At 50.0% G+C, this 17,237-nt stretch overlaps 1 protein-coding gene across 1 annotated transcript in view; it reads right to left on the bottom strand.

The window, feature by feature from the left end:
* The window catches only part of ADAM33 (ADAM metallopeptidase domain 33), a 136,532-nt gene extending 121,263 nt beyond the window's left edge, over nt 1-15,269 (bottom strand). The window contains exons 1-3 of the mRNA XM_088458860.1: nt 14,120-15,269; nt 10,495-10,580; nt 5,481-5,557 (exon numbers count right to left, since the gene is read on the bottom strand). Of these exons, the coding sequence (XP_088314986.1) occupies nt 5,481-5,557; nt 10,495-10,580; nt 14,120-14,183 (227 nt within the window). The 5' untranslated portion in view covers nt 14,184-15,269. The remainder of the gene's footprint in view (nt 1-5,480; nt 5,558-10,494; nt 10,581-14,119) is intronic.
* Nucleotides 15,270-17,237: the final 1,968 nt, after the last annotated feature.

Below are 17,237 nucleotides of genomic sequence, written 5' to 3'. Positions count from 1 at the left end.
CCTCCCCCTAGTGCCTAACCCTAACCCTCGTCCTAGTGCCTAACCCTAACCCTCGTCCTAGTGCCTAACCCTAACCCTCCCCCTAGTGCCTAACCCTCCCCCTAGTGCCTAACCCTAACCCTCCTCCTAGTGCCTAACCCTAACCCTCCCCCTAGTGCCTAACCCTAACCCTCCCCCTAGTGCCTAACCATAACCATCCCTCTAGTGCCTAACCCTAACCCTCCCCCTAGTGCCTAGCCCTAACCCTCCACCTAGTGCCTAACCTTAACCCTCCCCTTAGTGCCTAACCCTATCCCTCCCCAGTGCCTAACCCTAACCCTCCCCCTAGTGCCTAACCCTAACCCTCCCTCTAGTCCCTAACCCTAACCCTCCCCTAGTGCCTAACCATAACCCTCCCCCTAGTGCCTAACCCTAACCCTCCTCCTAGTGCCTAACCCTAACCATCCCTCTAGTGCCTAACCTTAACCCTCCCCCTAGTGCCTAACCCTAACCCTCCCCCTAGTGCCTAACCTTAACCCTCCCCCTAGTGCCTAGCCCTAACCCTCCTCCTAGTGCCTAACCCTAACCCTCTCCCTAGTGCCTAACCTTAACCCTCTCTCTAGTGCCTAACCCTAACCCTCCCCCTAGTTCCTAACCCTAACCCTCTCTCTAGTGCCTAACCCCCCCCTAGCGCCTAACCCTAACCCTCCCCCTAGTGCCTAACCCTCCTCCTAGTGCCTAACCCTAATCCTCCCCCTAGTGCCTAACCTTAACCCTTGCCCTAGTGCCTAACCCTAACCCTCTCTCTAGTGCCTAACCTTAACCCTCCCCCTAGTGCCTAGCCCTAACCCTCCTCCTAGTGCCTAACCTTAACCCTCCCCCTAGTTCCTAACCCTAACCCTCTCTCTAGTGCCTAACCCTAACCCTCTCTCTAGTGCCTAACCCTAACCCTCCCCCTAGTGCCTAACCCTAATCCTCCCCCTAGTGCCTAACCCTAACCCTCCCCCTAGTGCCTAACCTTAACCCTCCCCCAATGCCTAACCCTAACCCTCTCTCTAGTGCCTAACCCTAACTCTCCCCTAGTGCCTAACCCTAACCCTCTCTCTAGTGCCTAACCCTAACCCTCCCCCTAGTGCCTAACCTTAACCCTCCCCCTAGTGCCTAGCCCTAACCCTCCTCCTAGTGCCTAACCCTAACCCTCCCCCTAGTGCCTAACCTTAACCCTCCCCCTAGTTCCTAACCCTAACCCTCTCTCTAGTGCCTAACACTAACCCTCCCCCTAGAGCCTAACCCTAACCCTCCCCCTAGTGCTTAACCCTAACCCTCCTCCTAGTGCCTAACCCTAATCCTCCCCCTAGTGCCTAACCTTAACCCTCCCCCTAGTGCCTAACCCTAACCCTCCCCCTAGTGCCTAACCCTAACCCTCCTTCTAGTGCCTAACCCTAATCCTCCCCCTAGTGCCTAACCTTAATCCTCCCCCTAGTGCCTAACCCTAACCCTATCTCTAGTGCCTAACCTTAACCCTCCCCCTAGTGCCTAACCCTAACCCTCCCCCTAGTGCCTAACCTTAACCCTCCCCCTAGTTCCTAACCCTAACCCTCTCTCTAGTGCCTAACCCTAACCCTCCCCCTAGTGCCTAACCCTAACCCTCTCTCTAGTGCCTAACCCTAACCCTCCCCCTAGTTCCTAACCCTAACCCTCCCCCTAGTGCCTAACCCTAACCCTCCCCCTAGTGCCTAACCCTCCTCCTAGTGCCTAACCCTAATCCTCCCCCTAGTGCCTAACCTTAACCCATGCCCTAGTGCCTAACCCTAACCCTCTCTCTAGTGCCTAACCTTAACCCTCCCCCTAGTGCCTAGCCCTAACCCTCCTCCTAGTGCCTAACCTTAACCCTCCCCCTAGTTCCTAACCCTAACCCTCTCTCTAGTGCCTAACCCTAACCCTCTCTCTAGTGCCTAACCCTAACCCTCCCCCTAGTGCCTAACCCTAATCCTCCCCCTAGTGCCTAACCCTAACCCTCCCCCTAGTGCCTAACCTTAACCCTCCCCCAATGCCTAACCCTAACCCTCTCTCTAGTGCCTAACCCTAACTCTCCCCCTAGTGCCTAACCCTAACCCTCTCTCTAGTGCCTAACCCTAACCCTCCCCCTAGTGCCTAACCTTAACCCTCCCCCTAGTGCCTAGCCCTAACCCTCCTCCTAGTGCCTAACCCTAACCCTCCCCCTAGTGCCTAACCTCTACCCTCCCCCTAGTTCCTAACCCTAACCCTCTCTCTAGTGCCTAACCCTAACCCTCCCCCTAGTGCCTAACCCTAACCCTCCCCCTAGTGCTTAACCCTAACCCTCCTCCTAGTGCCTAACCCTCCCCCTAGTGCCTAACCCTCCCCCTAGTGCCTAACCTTAACCCTCCCCCTAGTGCCTAACCCTAACCCTCTCTCTAGTGCCTAACCCTCCCCCTAGTGCCTAACCCTAACCCTCCCCCTAGTGCCTAACCCTAACCCTCCTTCTAGTGCCTAACCCTAATCCTCCCCCTAGTGCCTAACCTTAATCCTCCCCCTAGTGCCTAACCCTAACCCTCTCTCTAGTGCCTAACCTTAACCCTCCCCCTAGTGCCTAGCCCTAACCCTCCTCCTAGTGCCTAACCTTAACCCTCCCCCTAGTTCCTAACCCTAATCCTCCCCCCTAGTGCCTAACCCTAACCCTCCCCCTAGTGTCTACCCCTAACCCTCTCTCTAGTGCCTAACCCTAACCCTCCCCCTAGTGCCTAATCCTAACCCTCTCTCTAGTGCATAACCCTAACCCTTCCCCTAGTTCCTAACCCTAACCCTCTCTCTAGTGCCTAACCCTAAGCCTCCCCCTAGTGCCTAACCCTAACCCTCCCCCTAGTGCCTAACCTTAACCCTCCCCCTAGTTCCTAACCCTAACCCTCTCTCTAGTGCCTAACCCTAACCCTAACCCTCTCTCTAGTGCCTAACCCTAATCCTCCCCCTAGTGCCTAACCCTAACTTTCTCCTTGCCCCTAACCATCCCTCCCCACAGCCTAAAGTTAAACTCCCTCCCCCCTAGTGTCTAAACCTATCCCTTCCCTACTCCCTGCCCCTAACCCTCCCCTTCTCCCTACCCCTAACCATCCCTCCCCGCAGCCTAAAGCTAACCTCCCCTTAGTGCCTGAACCTAACCCTCCCCCTAATGCCTAAACCTAACCCTCCCCCCAGCAGCTGGGGATCAGTGGGCAGCCCCCGGCTCCCTGAGTACCTTGGCTGCCCTTTGTGGGGTGAGCACATTTCCCAGATGGCAATTCATTGCCCATGTTAAAGACCTACGTGTGCAATGCAGGTACATGCCGCCCTACTCTCGGTATAGGGTAATTATACGGCAAAAGAAAAGGCCTTATTTTTGGACAGTGACAGAAGGAAGAAATTTCCGGGTGAGGGGAATTGCCCCCAATAAATGATAATCCATGATGCTTTAAAAAAAATAATATAATCATTTTCCCTTTTCCAACTAATGTAACCATGTCGGTGTCTGATGCCTGCATGAGACCCCCCCATTACGTCCACTCTGTACAGTATCAGGCTGAGCATCTCAGGGATGGCTGGGCCACGGGGATGGAGCAATGACTGTTCCGCCGCTTCTTTGGAAGTGACTTTCATTAACGATTGGTGAGATCTTATAATAGGGGAATTAAGGACCTCATTCAGAGTCGGTCGTTAGGTCCACTCTCTCGTAAGGGAAAAGGGGCCGGCTATGCAAATGAAGCGCCCGCAAGTTGCGTTGCTAAGATGGGATCGTTAGCTGGACGAGCGAGGGTAAGAAGCGGTCGTAAGACTAAAAACACGCCCCCTTCTCGATCGCAACACACGTCATCTCCGGGGATATAAGGATTAATCGCGACCATCAGAGCTGATCGCAGAGCTTAAGGCTGACCATACCCTCTCTCAAGCACTACGATCAGGTCAGTGTAAAACCTCCCATGTCACGTGTGCCATGACACTACTTAGGGCCTGATTCAGAGCCGGTCGCTATTAGCGCTCGCTCGTTCAGAAAAAGGGGGTGGCTATTCAAATGAACCGTTCGCTCTTTGCGGTCTGTTCCCGCCTCTATGTCTGAACGAGCGAACAGAACATGCGGTCGTTTCTTTTATAAAAACGCCCCCTGGCCGCTCGCATCATACGTCATGTCCGCTATTTATTAGATTAATCGAGTACATCGACCAGCTTATGAACTGCTCGCTATTCTTGTGGTTGGTTTTTCCTACCACAAATTTGCAAGCAATTTTGACTATAAAATAACCCAGTGACGTGGTCAGTGACGCTGCTGTTTTAATTATGCACACCCATAAAACGCCCGTTTTGACCTTTAAGCACGCCTGTGTTCTGATCTCCACTCCCCGTTTTCAAGCACCTTCCCCTGTTACCACCCACATACGCCTCCTCCTGTCACTCATAATAGCAAGCATTCGCTATTTTGCGAACAAACGATTTTCGGGCGTACTGACTGGTTCGCGCATGCGTATTACGATCCGAACGCAAACATCGCTCGGAACGAACGAGCGGCTGCTTACGAGCGGCTCTGAATCAGGCCCTTAGTTCATTATGCACTAGTCAGGCACGCCTGCGTTCGGATCTCCACACCCCCGTTCACAAGCACCTTCCCCTGTTACCACCAACAAACGCCTCATCCTGTCACTCACACTAACGACCTGGCCAAGTTCAAGGAGAGAGAAATTTCCGATCACAACAGCTAGTTTGCGCACGTGCATTGCGAATCTTACGCATGCGCAGTTTAGCGAACATCGCTGTATACGACCAAGCGGCCGCTTACGACCAACTCTGAATGAGGTCCTAAATCTCTACCTGACTCTGGGCCTGATTCATTACGGAACACAACTGAGATCGCGGCTGCGATTACGCACGCAGACCTGCTGCGAAAATATGCTAATGTCTGCGATCGCTATGCCGTTGCAGCACAACATAAGGACGCCCACTTCCCCATACGCACATCCGTAATACCTTGCAAGTCTGCGAAAACATCGGTAACATCATGTAACATCGGAGCCTCGCAGACTCTTGCACAAGGTCAGACATTACTCAGAAATGGCTAACCTTCTGGTACGCAGTGAGAGCTCAGGCTGCGTATTCCATCGCAATGGCTAATTTATGCCTGCCCATGTAATGCACTGTCACGCTTGTGTTTTGCTAGCCCCTCCCCCCTCTCCAAACGCTCACTTCCTGTCAATCACTCTGCGAGGGGTCTGTGAGAAAATTGCTAATAAGATATGCTGGTGATGTTATTAAATAGTATAATATGTAGAATACTCCCAGCACCAACAATGTATTAGACACACTGTAGTGCCCCAAGACCACACAGAAACCACCACATTGGTGATGTAGCTATCTGTAAGGGCCCCCAGTGAGTGGGGGCCCCTGGGCGATCGCCCTGGTTGCGCTGTTGCCTCCCCAGGAGTTAGCATACGTTGGATGTCACCAGAGACCGTACTCACTGCGCCTTGTGGAGGTGGAGTATATGATCTTTCCCTCGGATCCGTACTGAGTACTGAACCTGGTTCTCATACTGTGTCTGGGAAAATAACATAATAAGAGGCCTCGGTTACTAGGGTATGCACGCACATGATACATAGTGACTGTACTGCTGCTAGGGCATAAGGATATACCATATAGCTACACTAATAGCAATAGAGCCATAGGGATCCCGCCTTCCAGGGCAGACACGTGTATCTCTATACGGAATCTCTAATAGTAGTGTCACACTGGAACTTTAACTATCAGCTACAGGAGCCTGATCTTACTCCCGGCATGGAAATGTAAACGCAGGGTTCCTGTTCATGGACATGCCTGCACCATGAATGTTGTGGTAGACAGTGTGTAGATGTCACCCAATAAAGTATTCTCTAGATTGCAGTGTAACTTTGAGGAGTGTCAGTTGTCGCTGCTTATTTTCAAATTAAGTCACCATTGGTGGTAGTAGGATAGTGGGCGGAATCGCATGGGACAATGGGTGGGATAGGATTGGGATAGTGGGCGGATTCGCATGGGACAATGGGCGGGATAGGATTGGGACAATGGGTGGGGTGGCAGTGGGACAATGGGCGGAATCGCATGGGACAAAAGGCAGGATGGCAGTGGCACAATGGGTGGGATGGCAGTGTGATGGCAGTGGTATATATCTCAGGATGGAAGTGGGATAATGAGGGGAATCGTATAGGACAATGGGTGGGATACTGGACAGGATGGCAGAGAAATTATGGGCAGGATGGAGATGGGATCCTGGGATAATGGCAGGATGAAGGCGGCTGGTATAATGGGCAGGATGGAGGTGACTGGGATAATGGGCAGGATGGCAGTGGGATAATGGGTGAGATATTGGGATAATGAGTGGGATGGCAGTGGGATAATGGGTACGGTGGCAGTGGGATAATGGGCAGCATGGAGGTGACTGGGATAATGGGCGGGATGGAGGTGGGATATTGGGATAATGGGTGGGATGGAAGTGGGATATTGGGATAATGGGCAGGATGGATGTGGGATAATGGGCGGGATGGAGGTGGGATATTGGGATAATGGGCGGGATGGAGGTGGGATATTGGGATAATGGGTGGGATGGAGGTGGGATATTGGGATAATGGGCAGGATGGATGTGGGATAATGGGCGGGATGGAGGTGGGATATTGGGATAATGGGCGGGATGGAGGTGGGATAATGGGATAATGGGCAGGATGGATGTGGGATAATGGGCGGGATGGAGGTGGGATATTGGGATAATGGGCAGGATGGAGGTGGGATAATGGGCGGGATGGAGGTGGGCTATTGGGATAATGGCAGGATGGAGGTGGGATATTGGGATAATGGGCAGGATGGTGGTGGGATAATGGGCAGGATGGAGGTGGGATATTGGGATAATGGGCAGGATGGATGTGGGATATTGGGATAATGGGCAGGATGGATGTGGGATAATGGGCAGGATGGATGTGGGATAATGGGTGGGATGGAGGTGGGATATTGGGATAATGGGTGGGATGGAGGTGGGATATTGGGATAATGGGCGGGATGGAGGTGGGATATTGGGATAATGGGCAGCATGGAGGTGGGATAATGGGTGGGATGGAGGTGGCTGGGATAATGGGCAGGATGGAGGTGACTGGGATAATGGGCAGGATGGAGGTGGGATAATGGGCAGGATGGATGTGGGATAATGGGCGGGATGGAGGTGGGATAATGGGAGGGATGGAGGTGGGATAATGGGTGGGATAATGGGGGGGATGGAGGTGGGATATTGGGATAATGGGCAGGATGGAGGTGACTGGGATAATGGGCAGGATGGAGGTGGGATAATGGGTGGGATGGAGGTGGTATATTGGGATAATGGGCGGGATAGCAGTGGGATAATGGGATAATGGGCAGGATATTGGGATAATGGGTAGGATGGAGATGGGATAATGGGTGGGATAGCAGTGAGATAATGGGCAGCATGAAGGTGACTGGGATAATGGGCAGGATGAAGGTGACTGGGATAATGGGCAGGATGGAGGTGGGATAATGGGCAGGATGGATGTGGGATAATGGGTGGGATGGAGGTGGGATAATGGGATAATGGGAGGGATGGAGGTGGGATAATGGGTGGGATAATGGGCGGGATGGAGGTGGGATATTGGGATAATGGGCAGGATGGAGGTGACTGGGATAATGGGCAGGATGGAGGTGGGATAATGGGGGGGATGGAGGTGGGATATTGGGATAATGGGCAGGATGGAGGTGACTGGGATAATGGGCAGGATGGAGGTGGGATAATGGGCAGGATGGATATGGGATAATGGGCGGGATGGAGGTGGGATAGTGGGTGGGATAATGGGCGGGATGGAGGTGGGATAATGGGCAGGATGGAGGTGGGATAATGGGCGGGATGGAGGTGGGATAATGGGTGGGATAATGGGCGGGATGGATGTGGGATATTGGGATAATGGGCAGGATGGAGGTGACTGGGATAATGGGCAGGATGGAGGTGGGATAAGGGGTGGGATGGAGGTGGGATAATGGGTGGGATGGAGGTGGGATATTGGGATAATGGGTGGGATGGAGGTGGGATATTGGGATAATGGGCAGGATGGATGTGGGATAATGGGCAGGATGGAGGTGGGATATTGGGATAATGGGTGGGATGGAGGTGGGATATTGGGATAATGGGCAGGATGGGTGTGGGATAATGGGCTGGATGGAGGTGGGATATTGGGATAATGGGCGGGATGGAGGTGGGATAATGGGCAGGATGGAGGTGGGATATTGGGATAATGTACAGGATGGCAGTGGGACAATGGTAGGGATGGAGGTGGGATATTAGGATAATTAGTGATCATGCCAGACACATAATCCATTTATTATTGACAGTGGTTTTATGCCAGGGGAGATGACACCTTCCCGGGCACCCATACCTCACAGATGGCATCTTTCTAGAAATGCGCTTTGTTACACATGGTCAGAATATAAGTTCAAAAAAAGTTTAAAAATGTTATTGTGATGGCTCATGTATGTGCCAAACTACAGAGACTGGCTAAGCAGTGAGCTAACGCTTAGCGCTCTCCCCCATCTTCACCAATTGTTTTTGTTTGTACTTGTGCCCATTGGTCATGCCAGCTGTTCCCGTGCTGCCCTGTTATACTTCTCTCAGGTGTCAGCAGTTTAGTAGAACACATAATAGAAAGCGGCACCTCTGATCCTCACTTCTCCTCCTCTATACTCACTTCCTGCCTCACAACAGAACTATTTTTTGGTGGAACTCCCCAATTCTCAGACCCTGAAAGGGGTGTGGCCTATTACAAAGCAGGAATGGCTTTGCTGGAATATGATTGGGTAGACCTGGCCCAGGTCTGGGTGGAGCTAGGAAAGGTTTCAGTGTTCCAAGGAGAGACGTATTTTTATCTAGATTTTGCGTTATAAAGTTGAAATGACCCAGAAACCGCTGATTCCTCCCTCACCATTGTGCAATCTTTTACTATATGTGATTGGCACACAAAACGCTTCCCTTGTGGGTACCGCCTGGTAAATGCAGCGCACACCCCGTGTACTGTATCACTGTACACTAACATGCCCTGTACGCTATCACTGTACACTAACATGCCCTGTACTGTATCGCTGTACACTAACATGCCCTGTACGCTATCACTGTACACTAACATGCCCTTTACTATATCACTGTACACTAACATGCCCTGTACTGTATCACTGTACACTAACATGCCCTGTACGCTATCACTGTACACTAACATGCCCTGTACTGTATCACTGTTCACTAACATGCCCTGTACTGTATCATTGTACACTAACATGCCCTGTACTGTATCACTGTACACTAACATGCCCTGTACGCTATCACTGTACACTAACATGCCCTGTACGCTATCACTGTACACTAACATGCCCTGTACTGTATCACTGTACACTAACATGCACTGTACTGTATCACTGTACACTAACATGCCCTGTACTGTATCACTGTACATTAACATGCCCCGTACGCTATCACTGTACACTAACATGCCCTGTACGCTATCACTGTACACTAACATGCCCTGTACTGTATCACTGTACACTAACATGCACTGTACTGTATCACTGTACACTAACATGCCCTGTACGCTATCACTGTACACTAACATGCCCTGTACGCTATCACTGTACACTAACATGCCCTGTACTGTATCACTGTACACTAACATGCCCTGTACTGTATCACTGTGTACACTAACATGCCCTGTACTGTATCACTGTACACTAACATGTCCTGTATGCTATCACTGTACACTAACATGCCCTGTACTGTATCACTGTACACTAACATGCCCTGTACTGTATCACTGTACACTAACATGCCCTGTACTGTATCACTGTACATTAACATGCCCCGTACGCTATCACTGTACACTAACATGCCCTGTACGCTATCACTGTACACTAACATGCCCTGTACTGTATCACTGTACACTAACATGCACTGTACTGTATCACTGTACACTAACATGCCCTGTACGCTATCACTGTACACTAACATGCCCTGTACTGTATCACTGTACACTAACATGCCCTGTACTGTATCACTGTGTACACTAACATGCCCTGTACTGTATCACTGTACACTAACATGCCCTGTACTGTATCACTGTACATTAACATGCCCCGTACGCTATCACTGTACACTAACATGCCCTGTACGCTATCACTGTACACTAACATGCCCTGTACTGTATCACTGTACACTAACATGCACTGTACTGTATCACTGTACACTAACATGCCCTGCACGCTATCACTGTACACTAACATGCCCTGTACGCTATCACTGTACACTAACATGCCCTGTACTGTATCACTGTACACTAACATGCCCTGTACTGTATCACTGTACACTAACATGCCCGGGCACTATTCCATCTACAAACACTACAACATTCATCGTAAGATGGACAGATTTACATTGTTTCTTCAGATTGCTGATGAAATGCTCACCTGGTATGTGTCTGTGTTGGATGGTCCATTCCTCCGATGGGCAGATGCGCTGGCTGTCATCTGCTGACCCATGGTGTACGGTATTACTGAAAGACATTTGTATTGTTATGATACTGGGGATGAACAGGGCATTGCTGAAAGGCATTGCACAGTATTGCTTAAAGAATTTGTCCGTGTTATTATGTTATAAATGAGTATACATTACTGAAAGCTATTGACAAGTGTTATCATGCTATGGATGACCATGGCATTGCTGAATAACATTGCAGTGTTGTCGTGCTATGGATGACCATGGTATTGCTGAATAACATTGCAGTGTTGTCGTGCTATGGATGGCCATGGCATTGCTGAATAACATTGCAGTGTTGTCGTGCTATGGATGGCCATGGCATTGCTGAATGACATTGGCAGTGTTTTCCTGCTATGGATGAGCACAGACTTGCTAAAAGACATTGGAAGTTTTGCTATGGATGAGTGTGGATTGCTGAAAGACATTAGCCATTCTGTCATGCTATGGATGATCATGCATTGCTGAAGACATTGGCAGTGTTATCATGTTATGGATGAGCACAGATTTGCTGAAGGACATTGGCCATGTTATCATGCTGTGGGTGATCACGGAATCGCTGAAAGACATTGGCAGTGTTCTCATGCTGTGGATGAGCAGGGCATTGCTAAAAGACATTGGTGGTGTTCTCATGCTGTGCATGAGCAGGGCATTACTGAAAGACATTGGTGTTGTTCTCATGCTATGGATGAGGACGGCATTGCTGAAAGGCATTGCACAGAAATGCTTAAATAATTTGTCCGTGTTATTATGTTATAAATGAGTATACATTACTGAAAGATATTGACAATTGTTATCATGCTATGGATGAACACAGCATTGCTGAAATACATTTGCCATGTTATCATGCTATGGATGACCATGGCATTGCTGAATGACATTGGCAGTGTTTTCGTGCTATGGATGAGCACAGACTTGCTGAAAGACATTGGAAGTTTTGCTATGGATGAGTGTGGATTGTTGAAAGACATTAGCCATTCTGTCATGCTATGCAATGATAATGTATTGCTGAAAGACATTGGCAGTGTTATCATGTTATGGATGAGCAAGACTATCGCGACCATCTTTTTAGACGCTCGTATATGCTGTGGGTGGTGACCCACAGCTATAAGAGCGTCCAGGAGGACGCTCCATTTTAATGGAGGAGGGCCCTGATTCAGAGCGAGCGCTCTGGTCAGAGCGTCCAGCTCTGAATCAGGGCCCCTATACCATGTGACTGTGTAGGAAACGTTACACAGGGGTCGGTGCTAGTCCATGGATAGTGGACACTGCTTAGTCCGTGCTTTGGGGGAGGGGAGAGGGTATCTTTACCTCCTGTCTATGCCAATGACACATTACACCTGTGGCCTGCCCTGTAAGAGGAAAGTGCTGGCAGGGTGGACAATGCCCATGGCCATGGCCAAAGCCAAAGCATGGGGAAGATTTTTTTTTTTTTAACAAGGATAAGGAGAGAAGCATCTGTAGTATTTAAATAAATTTTTTTTTCCAAAAGTGAAAGATATCAAAAGCATTTTCATTGTTAGGGGTCTGTCTACCAAGCCTTGGAGAGAGAGAAAGTGAACGGAGATAAAGTACCAACCAATCAGCTCCTAACTGTTATGTCACAGGCTGTGTTTGAAAAATGACAGTAAGGAGCTGATTGGTTGGTACTTTATCTTCGTCCACTTTATCTCTCTCCAAGGCTTAGTACATAGACCACTTAGTTTTTTTTTTAATATAAATCTTTCAATAGCCCCCTCCCCCCACAGTGGAACTGGAAGCCCAATCCACATCCTCTAATTCCATCTGTGCACACGTGAGCTGGCACACCCGGGCACTGCCTGAGCATGTGCCCCAACGCCGGCCTGGTGAGGCCTAAAGACTCCTATTACCACTGTGAATATCACTGAACATTAATGGTAAATAGCTGAGACAGATTTTCTATCCCTGTCACAAGACAATCTGCGTTATCTTCTCATGTGGTAAATACACCTGTTGGGTTTTTAGTTCCACTATTATAAAACAAAATAAATAAGTAAATAAAATAAGTATAATCGGGTGATAGCCCTTTGCTGTATTGGGCTAAGCGAGAGAAAGCCGATTGCCGGATAGAGCAGCCATTAGACGCAAATGTCTTCATAAAATCTAATGAATGGGATTTAACAAACTTATTTACAGAGTGACATAAAAATGTTATTCTATTTGTATCAAAGTATTACAGAGAAATAACTGTTAAGTAAATATGATATATTTTAGGACTGGTAAAGCTTGCAAACAACAACAGCATGCAGCACATACAGGGGGTCATTCAGACCCGGTCGCAAGCGTTGATAGCTCACAACCAGGTCGATGTTCCCCCACTGGGCATGCGCACGTCGGAGCTGGCTCCGACATGCGCATACGCAAGACCCGGCTAGCGACGGGCGCTCTGTCGCTAGGGGTATCGCACCAAAGGGGGCGAACTGTCGATGGTGAGTGACAGCTCGCCCCGTTTGGGAGGCGGACAGGGGACGTGGCCGGCCAAACGGAGGCGTTCCCGAAGGAACGCCTGCCGTTTGGGGGCAGCCCCACTGACATCAGCAGTGATGTCAGTGGGGAGCTTCCTGCTCGATCAGAGCAGGAAGCTCCCTGGGGCTTGCGAGTACCAAGGCCCAACCTTAGGGTCTTGTCGCAAGCCCGATGGTCGCGATGGTCTTGACCATCGCGACCGTCACCCTGGTCGGTCGCTAGAGCTGTGGGTGGGAACCCACAGCTTAGCGTTCGACCAAGAGGCGGCACTACAAGATGCAAGCGGCCGCCCTCATTCAGAGAGACCGCTTGCATCTAATGACCGCCTCTGAATGAGGTCCACAGAGTCACATTAATGAAAGAAATAAGAATATATTTTGGAAGCAACTAATAATATATGAATGAGATACTTTGGCGACACTATGAACAATTTGTAACCTGAAGCTCCCGTCAGAATGAATTGTTAGTTGTTTGTGGATCCCTCATGTAAGACAGATCGGTTAGGCCAGGTACACACTAGAATGATATTGGCACGATTTGTCAAATTGGAATGACGGATCGTGTATATCGTGTAGTGTGTATGCACAATTGCGCACTTCTGCATGTTATATATGACATCCTCTGGTTGGCCATGTTGCACAGTTAAACAGAAGATATCGTGAACGATGTGGCTCGCATTGTGTACTCTAGTGTGTATAGCCAACCGGTCGACCAGGCGATATATGGTTCCGATTTGGTCTCTGAAGATGCCACCTCTTTAAAGATAGTTGTTCTAATGTGTACAGGAGCAACGATAAATCGTATAAGATCAACTGATACATTAAATCGATCCCTCGCTTGAAGGATTGTACAGGTTATACACTCAATATCGTTTGTGCTGAGCTCAAGGGAAATTGGGTCAATTGCCAATTGCCCTTTGATCTGATGTGTACCCGGCCTTAGACATCTGTTATATGGTAATGGGCTGTCAGTGACCCCCACTCACTGCCTGAATGGGGTTATTCCTATACACAGAGAACAGGTTACAATCGCTCCCCACTGCAAACACAAACACTGACACTTGTCTCTTACCGTCCGTCCCAGGAGAGAAATACTGCAGCAAAACGAGGAGCAGAGTTTGCAGAATAATTCTCATTATATCCAGACAATGTCCTGTACAAGAAGTGTGGACAGTCCTAGAGATGGAGGAGTGTGCACTGTCCTGGGGATAGAGGAGAGGAGTGTGCACTGTCCTGGGGATGGAGGAGAGGAGTGTGCACTGTCCTGGGGATGGAGGAGAGGAGTGTGCACTGTCCTGGGGGTGGAGGAGAGGAGTGTGCACTGTCCTGGGGATGGAGGAGAGGAGTGTGCACTGTCCTGGGGATGGAGGAGAGGAGTGTGCACTGTCCTGGGGATGGAGGAGAGGAGTGTGCACTGTCCTGGGGGTGGAGGAGAGGAGTGTGCACTGTCCTGGGGGTGGAGGAGAGGAGTGTGCACTGTCCTGGGGATGGTAGAGGAGTGTGCACTGTCCTGGGGATGGTAGATGAGTTAGCAGTGTCCTGGAGTGTGCAGTGTCCTAGGGTTGGGAGAGGAGTGTGCACTGTCCTGGGGATGGGGGAGAGCAGTGTGCACTGTCCTGGGGATGGTAGAGGAGTGTGCACTGTCCTGGGGATGGAGGAGAGGAGTGTGCACTGTCCTGGGGATGGAGGAGAGGAGTGTGCACTGTCCTGGGGATGGAGGAGAGGAGTGTGCACTGTCCTGGGGATGGAGGAGAGGAGTGTGCACTGTCCTGGGGATGGAGGAGAGGAGTGTGCACTGTCCTGGGGATTGAGTAGAGGAGTGTGCACTGTCCTGGGGATGGAGGAGAGGAGTGTGCACTGTCCTGGGGATGGCAGATGAGTTTGCACTGTCCTGGAGTTTGCGGTGTCCTAGGGATGGGAGAGCAATGTGCACTGTCCTGGGAATGGCAGAAGAGTTTGCAGTGTCCTGGAGTGTGCACTGTCCTAGGGATGGTAGAGGAGTGTGCACTGTCCTGGGGATGGTAGAGGAGTGTGCACTGTCCTGGGGATGGAGGAGAGGAGTGTGCAGTGTCCTAGGGATGGAAGAGGAGTGTGCAGTGTCCTAGGGATGGAAGAGGAGTGTGCAGTGTCCTAGGGATGGAAGAGGAGTGTGCAGTGTCCTTGGGATGGAGGAGGAGTGTGCACTGTCCTGGGGATGGTAGAGGAGTGTGCACTGTCCCTGGGATGGCAGATGAGTTTGCAGTGTCACGGGGATGGGAATGGACTGTATAAGTACAGTAGTTGCTTTGTGAATGAGCATAGTAGGGGACAGGTACAGACAAGTTATGACCAACAGAGTATTATGAGCTCCCAGCACCTCATCCCCTGGGCACTAAAGGATTCTGAAACTTGTCCCCAGGGCCTCCAGTTCTTCAGAGGCTCCGGAGATCTTTATACGGTTTAATTCACTTGTGCTTTACCTTTATGCCTTAATGTGAACTAGAAATCCCCACCTCACATGGCTGAATTACACATTTTACAGAGGAAAGATATTACTGATAGAGAGACATTGACACTATCTGCAGCTGAAATATAAAAAAAGCAGCCCTGTAGGACGAATGTGCAACTTGTTACCTGTCCCTCACACCTGAGAGGAGACCTGTGTGATGCTTATCTAATGCCACACGACTGATCCATCCGTAGTCCAACCTTATGTGTCGCCCCTGGCCTTCCCAGTACCGCTACGTTGGGTAAATAAATCACCTCAGCAATAACTGGGTGAAAGACGCACATTTTTATCTTATATAATAAACACACACCACAAAATAATAGCATTAATGCGACAATAGAGCCACGAGACGCACCATCATTAGGCTTTTGGCGGTTGCACAAAATAAATAGCAGAGGCTGCTGGAACCATTAGCAACCACTCCTTGCCGCTCTTGCATCTACCCAGGGTTACACCCTTGAATTTGTGAACGTATTCATCAAGGCCGGCTTCACTGATGTCTCTGTGATTACTGAGACCACAGAAAATGGCATTGGCGGAGATTAAGCCTTAGGGGGGCATGGAGAAGGAGACGTTCCTTAGCTACCCCTACTGGTTGAGCAGCTTGTACATTTGTTTGGGTGGCTATCTTGACCCATTCGGTCTTTATTGAAGTACTTGCATTTGATTAATTCTTTGTATAGGGGCACTGCTTGTAGAGAGCCTACAATGAGAAGAATTGATGCGAGCTGGATGGTCGGCCCTTCATGTAATTTGGTTTTGGGGACGTGACGGTTGGGCTTCCAGTGACTCAGCAATGTGGGGTGGTGGGTGATGCTTCTCCTGGCAGTCACACGGCCACGGCTGTCCTAACATTGCCTCAGGCCTTCAATAGATGCCGGTTTCTGCAGGGGGCATCGTGCCATTTGTTGTCTCATCCTGAGGAGGTTCAGTAGAGGACCCTGGCATTGGTTGGGCGTGTACTCCTTCCATGAGGATGCTGCATTTTTGCTTCAGGAGTTCTCTGATAGGTTTCATTTACCCGTTATGTAGGAGGTGTTGGTTTATTCTCGCAAGACAACCTCAAGTCCGCCCGGGATTTCCCATGACCTGGGGTGTATATATGGCCTGGGGTGTATATATATGGCCTGGGGTGTATATACTGCCCTTTCATTTCTCGGTGCCTGGTAGGCATCAGCTGATACAGCACTTATATTACCTCACCGTGACGTGGGCTATTGATACCATTGTAACTCTGCATTTTGTAGCGTTGTTCGCCAGTCGCTCAGTGCTGCCCTTCGGTTGGTTCGGGGTTTTGGGTCTGGCTCATAACAAAGTTTTTCGCTTGTAGCTGCATCACCCGGATTCCTTTAATTACATGGAGGGTCACATGGACAGTGGTTTCTATATTAGCTGCTGCTTGCCCAAGGCCTGTGCTGTTTCGTGCGCCTTCTTTGTGTCATGGTTGCACTAGGGCTAGTGATCATGAACCAATCTACTCCAGTTTGGCACTGATAGCTAAACAGTGCAAAGTCTATTGGACTCCCCGGTCTTCTTTAAGAACCACCTGAAGGTGGGTTGGATTTTGCTGCCAGGAGCCGGCTGGTTACAATCCTCTAGTGAGGGGGGGTGAGCTCAAAGTGGGAAACAGAGTAGATGGGTGCTCCAAAAGTATGTATGAGCACGGAATGACACGAGCTGCTGAATGGCAATTCACTAACTG

Source organism: Taudactylus pleione, unplaced genomic scaffold (genome assembly GCF_031769625.1).
Source record: "Taudactylus pleione unplaced genomic scaffold, aTauple2 ptg000861l, whole genome shotgun sequence".
Lineage (NCBI taxonomy): Eukaryota > Metazoa > Chordata > Amphibia > Anura > Myobatrachidae > Taudactylus > Taudactylus pleione.
This window is presented reverse-complemented; position numbering and strand designations above follow the sequence as displayed.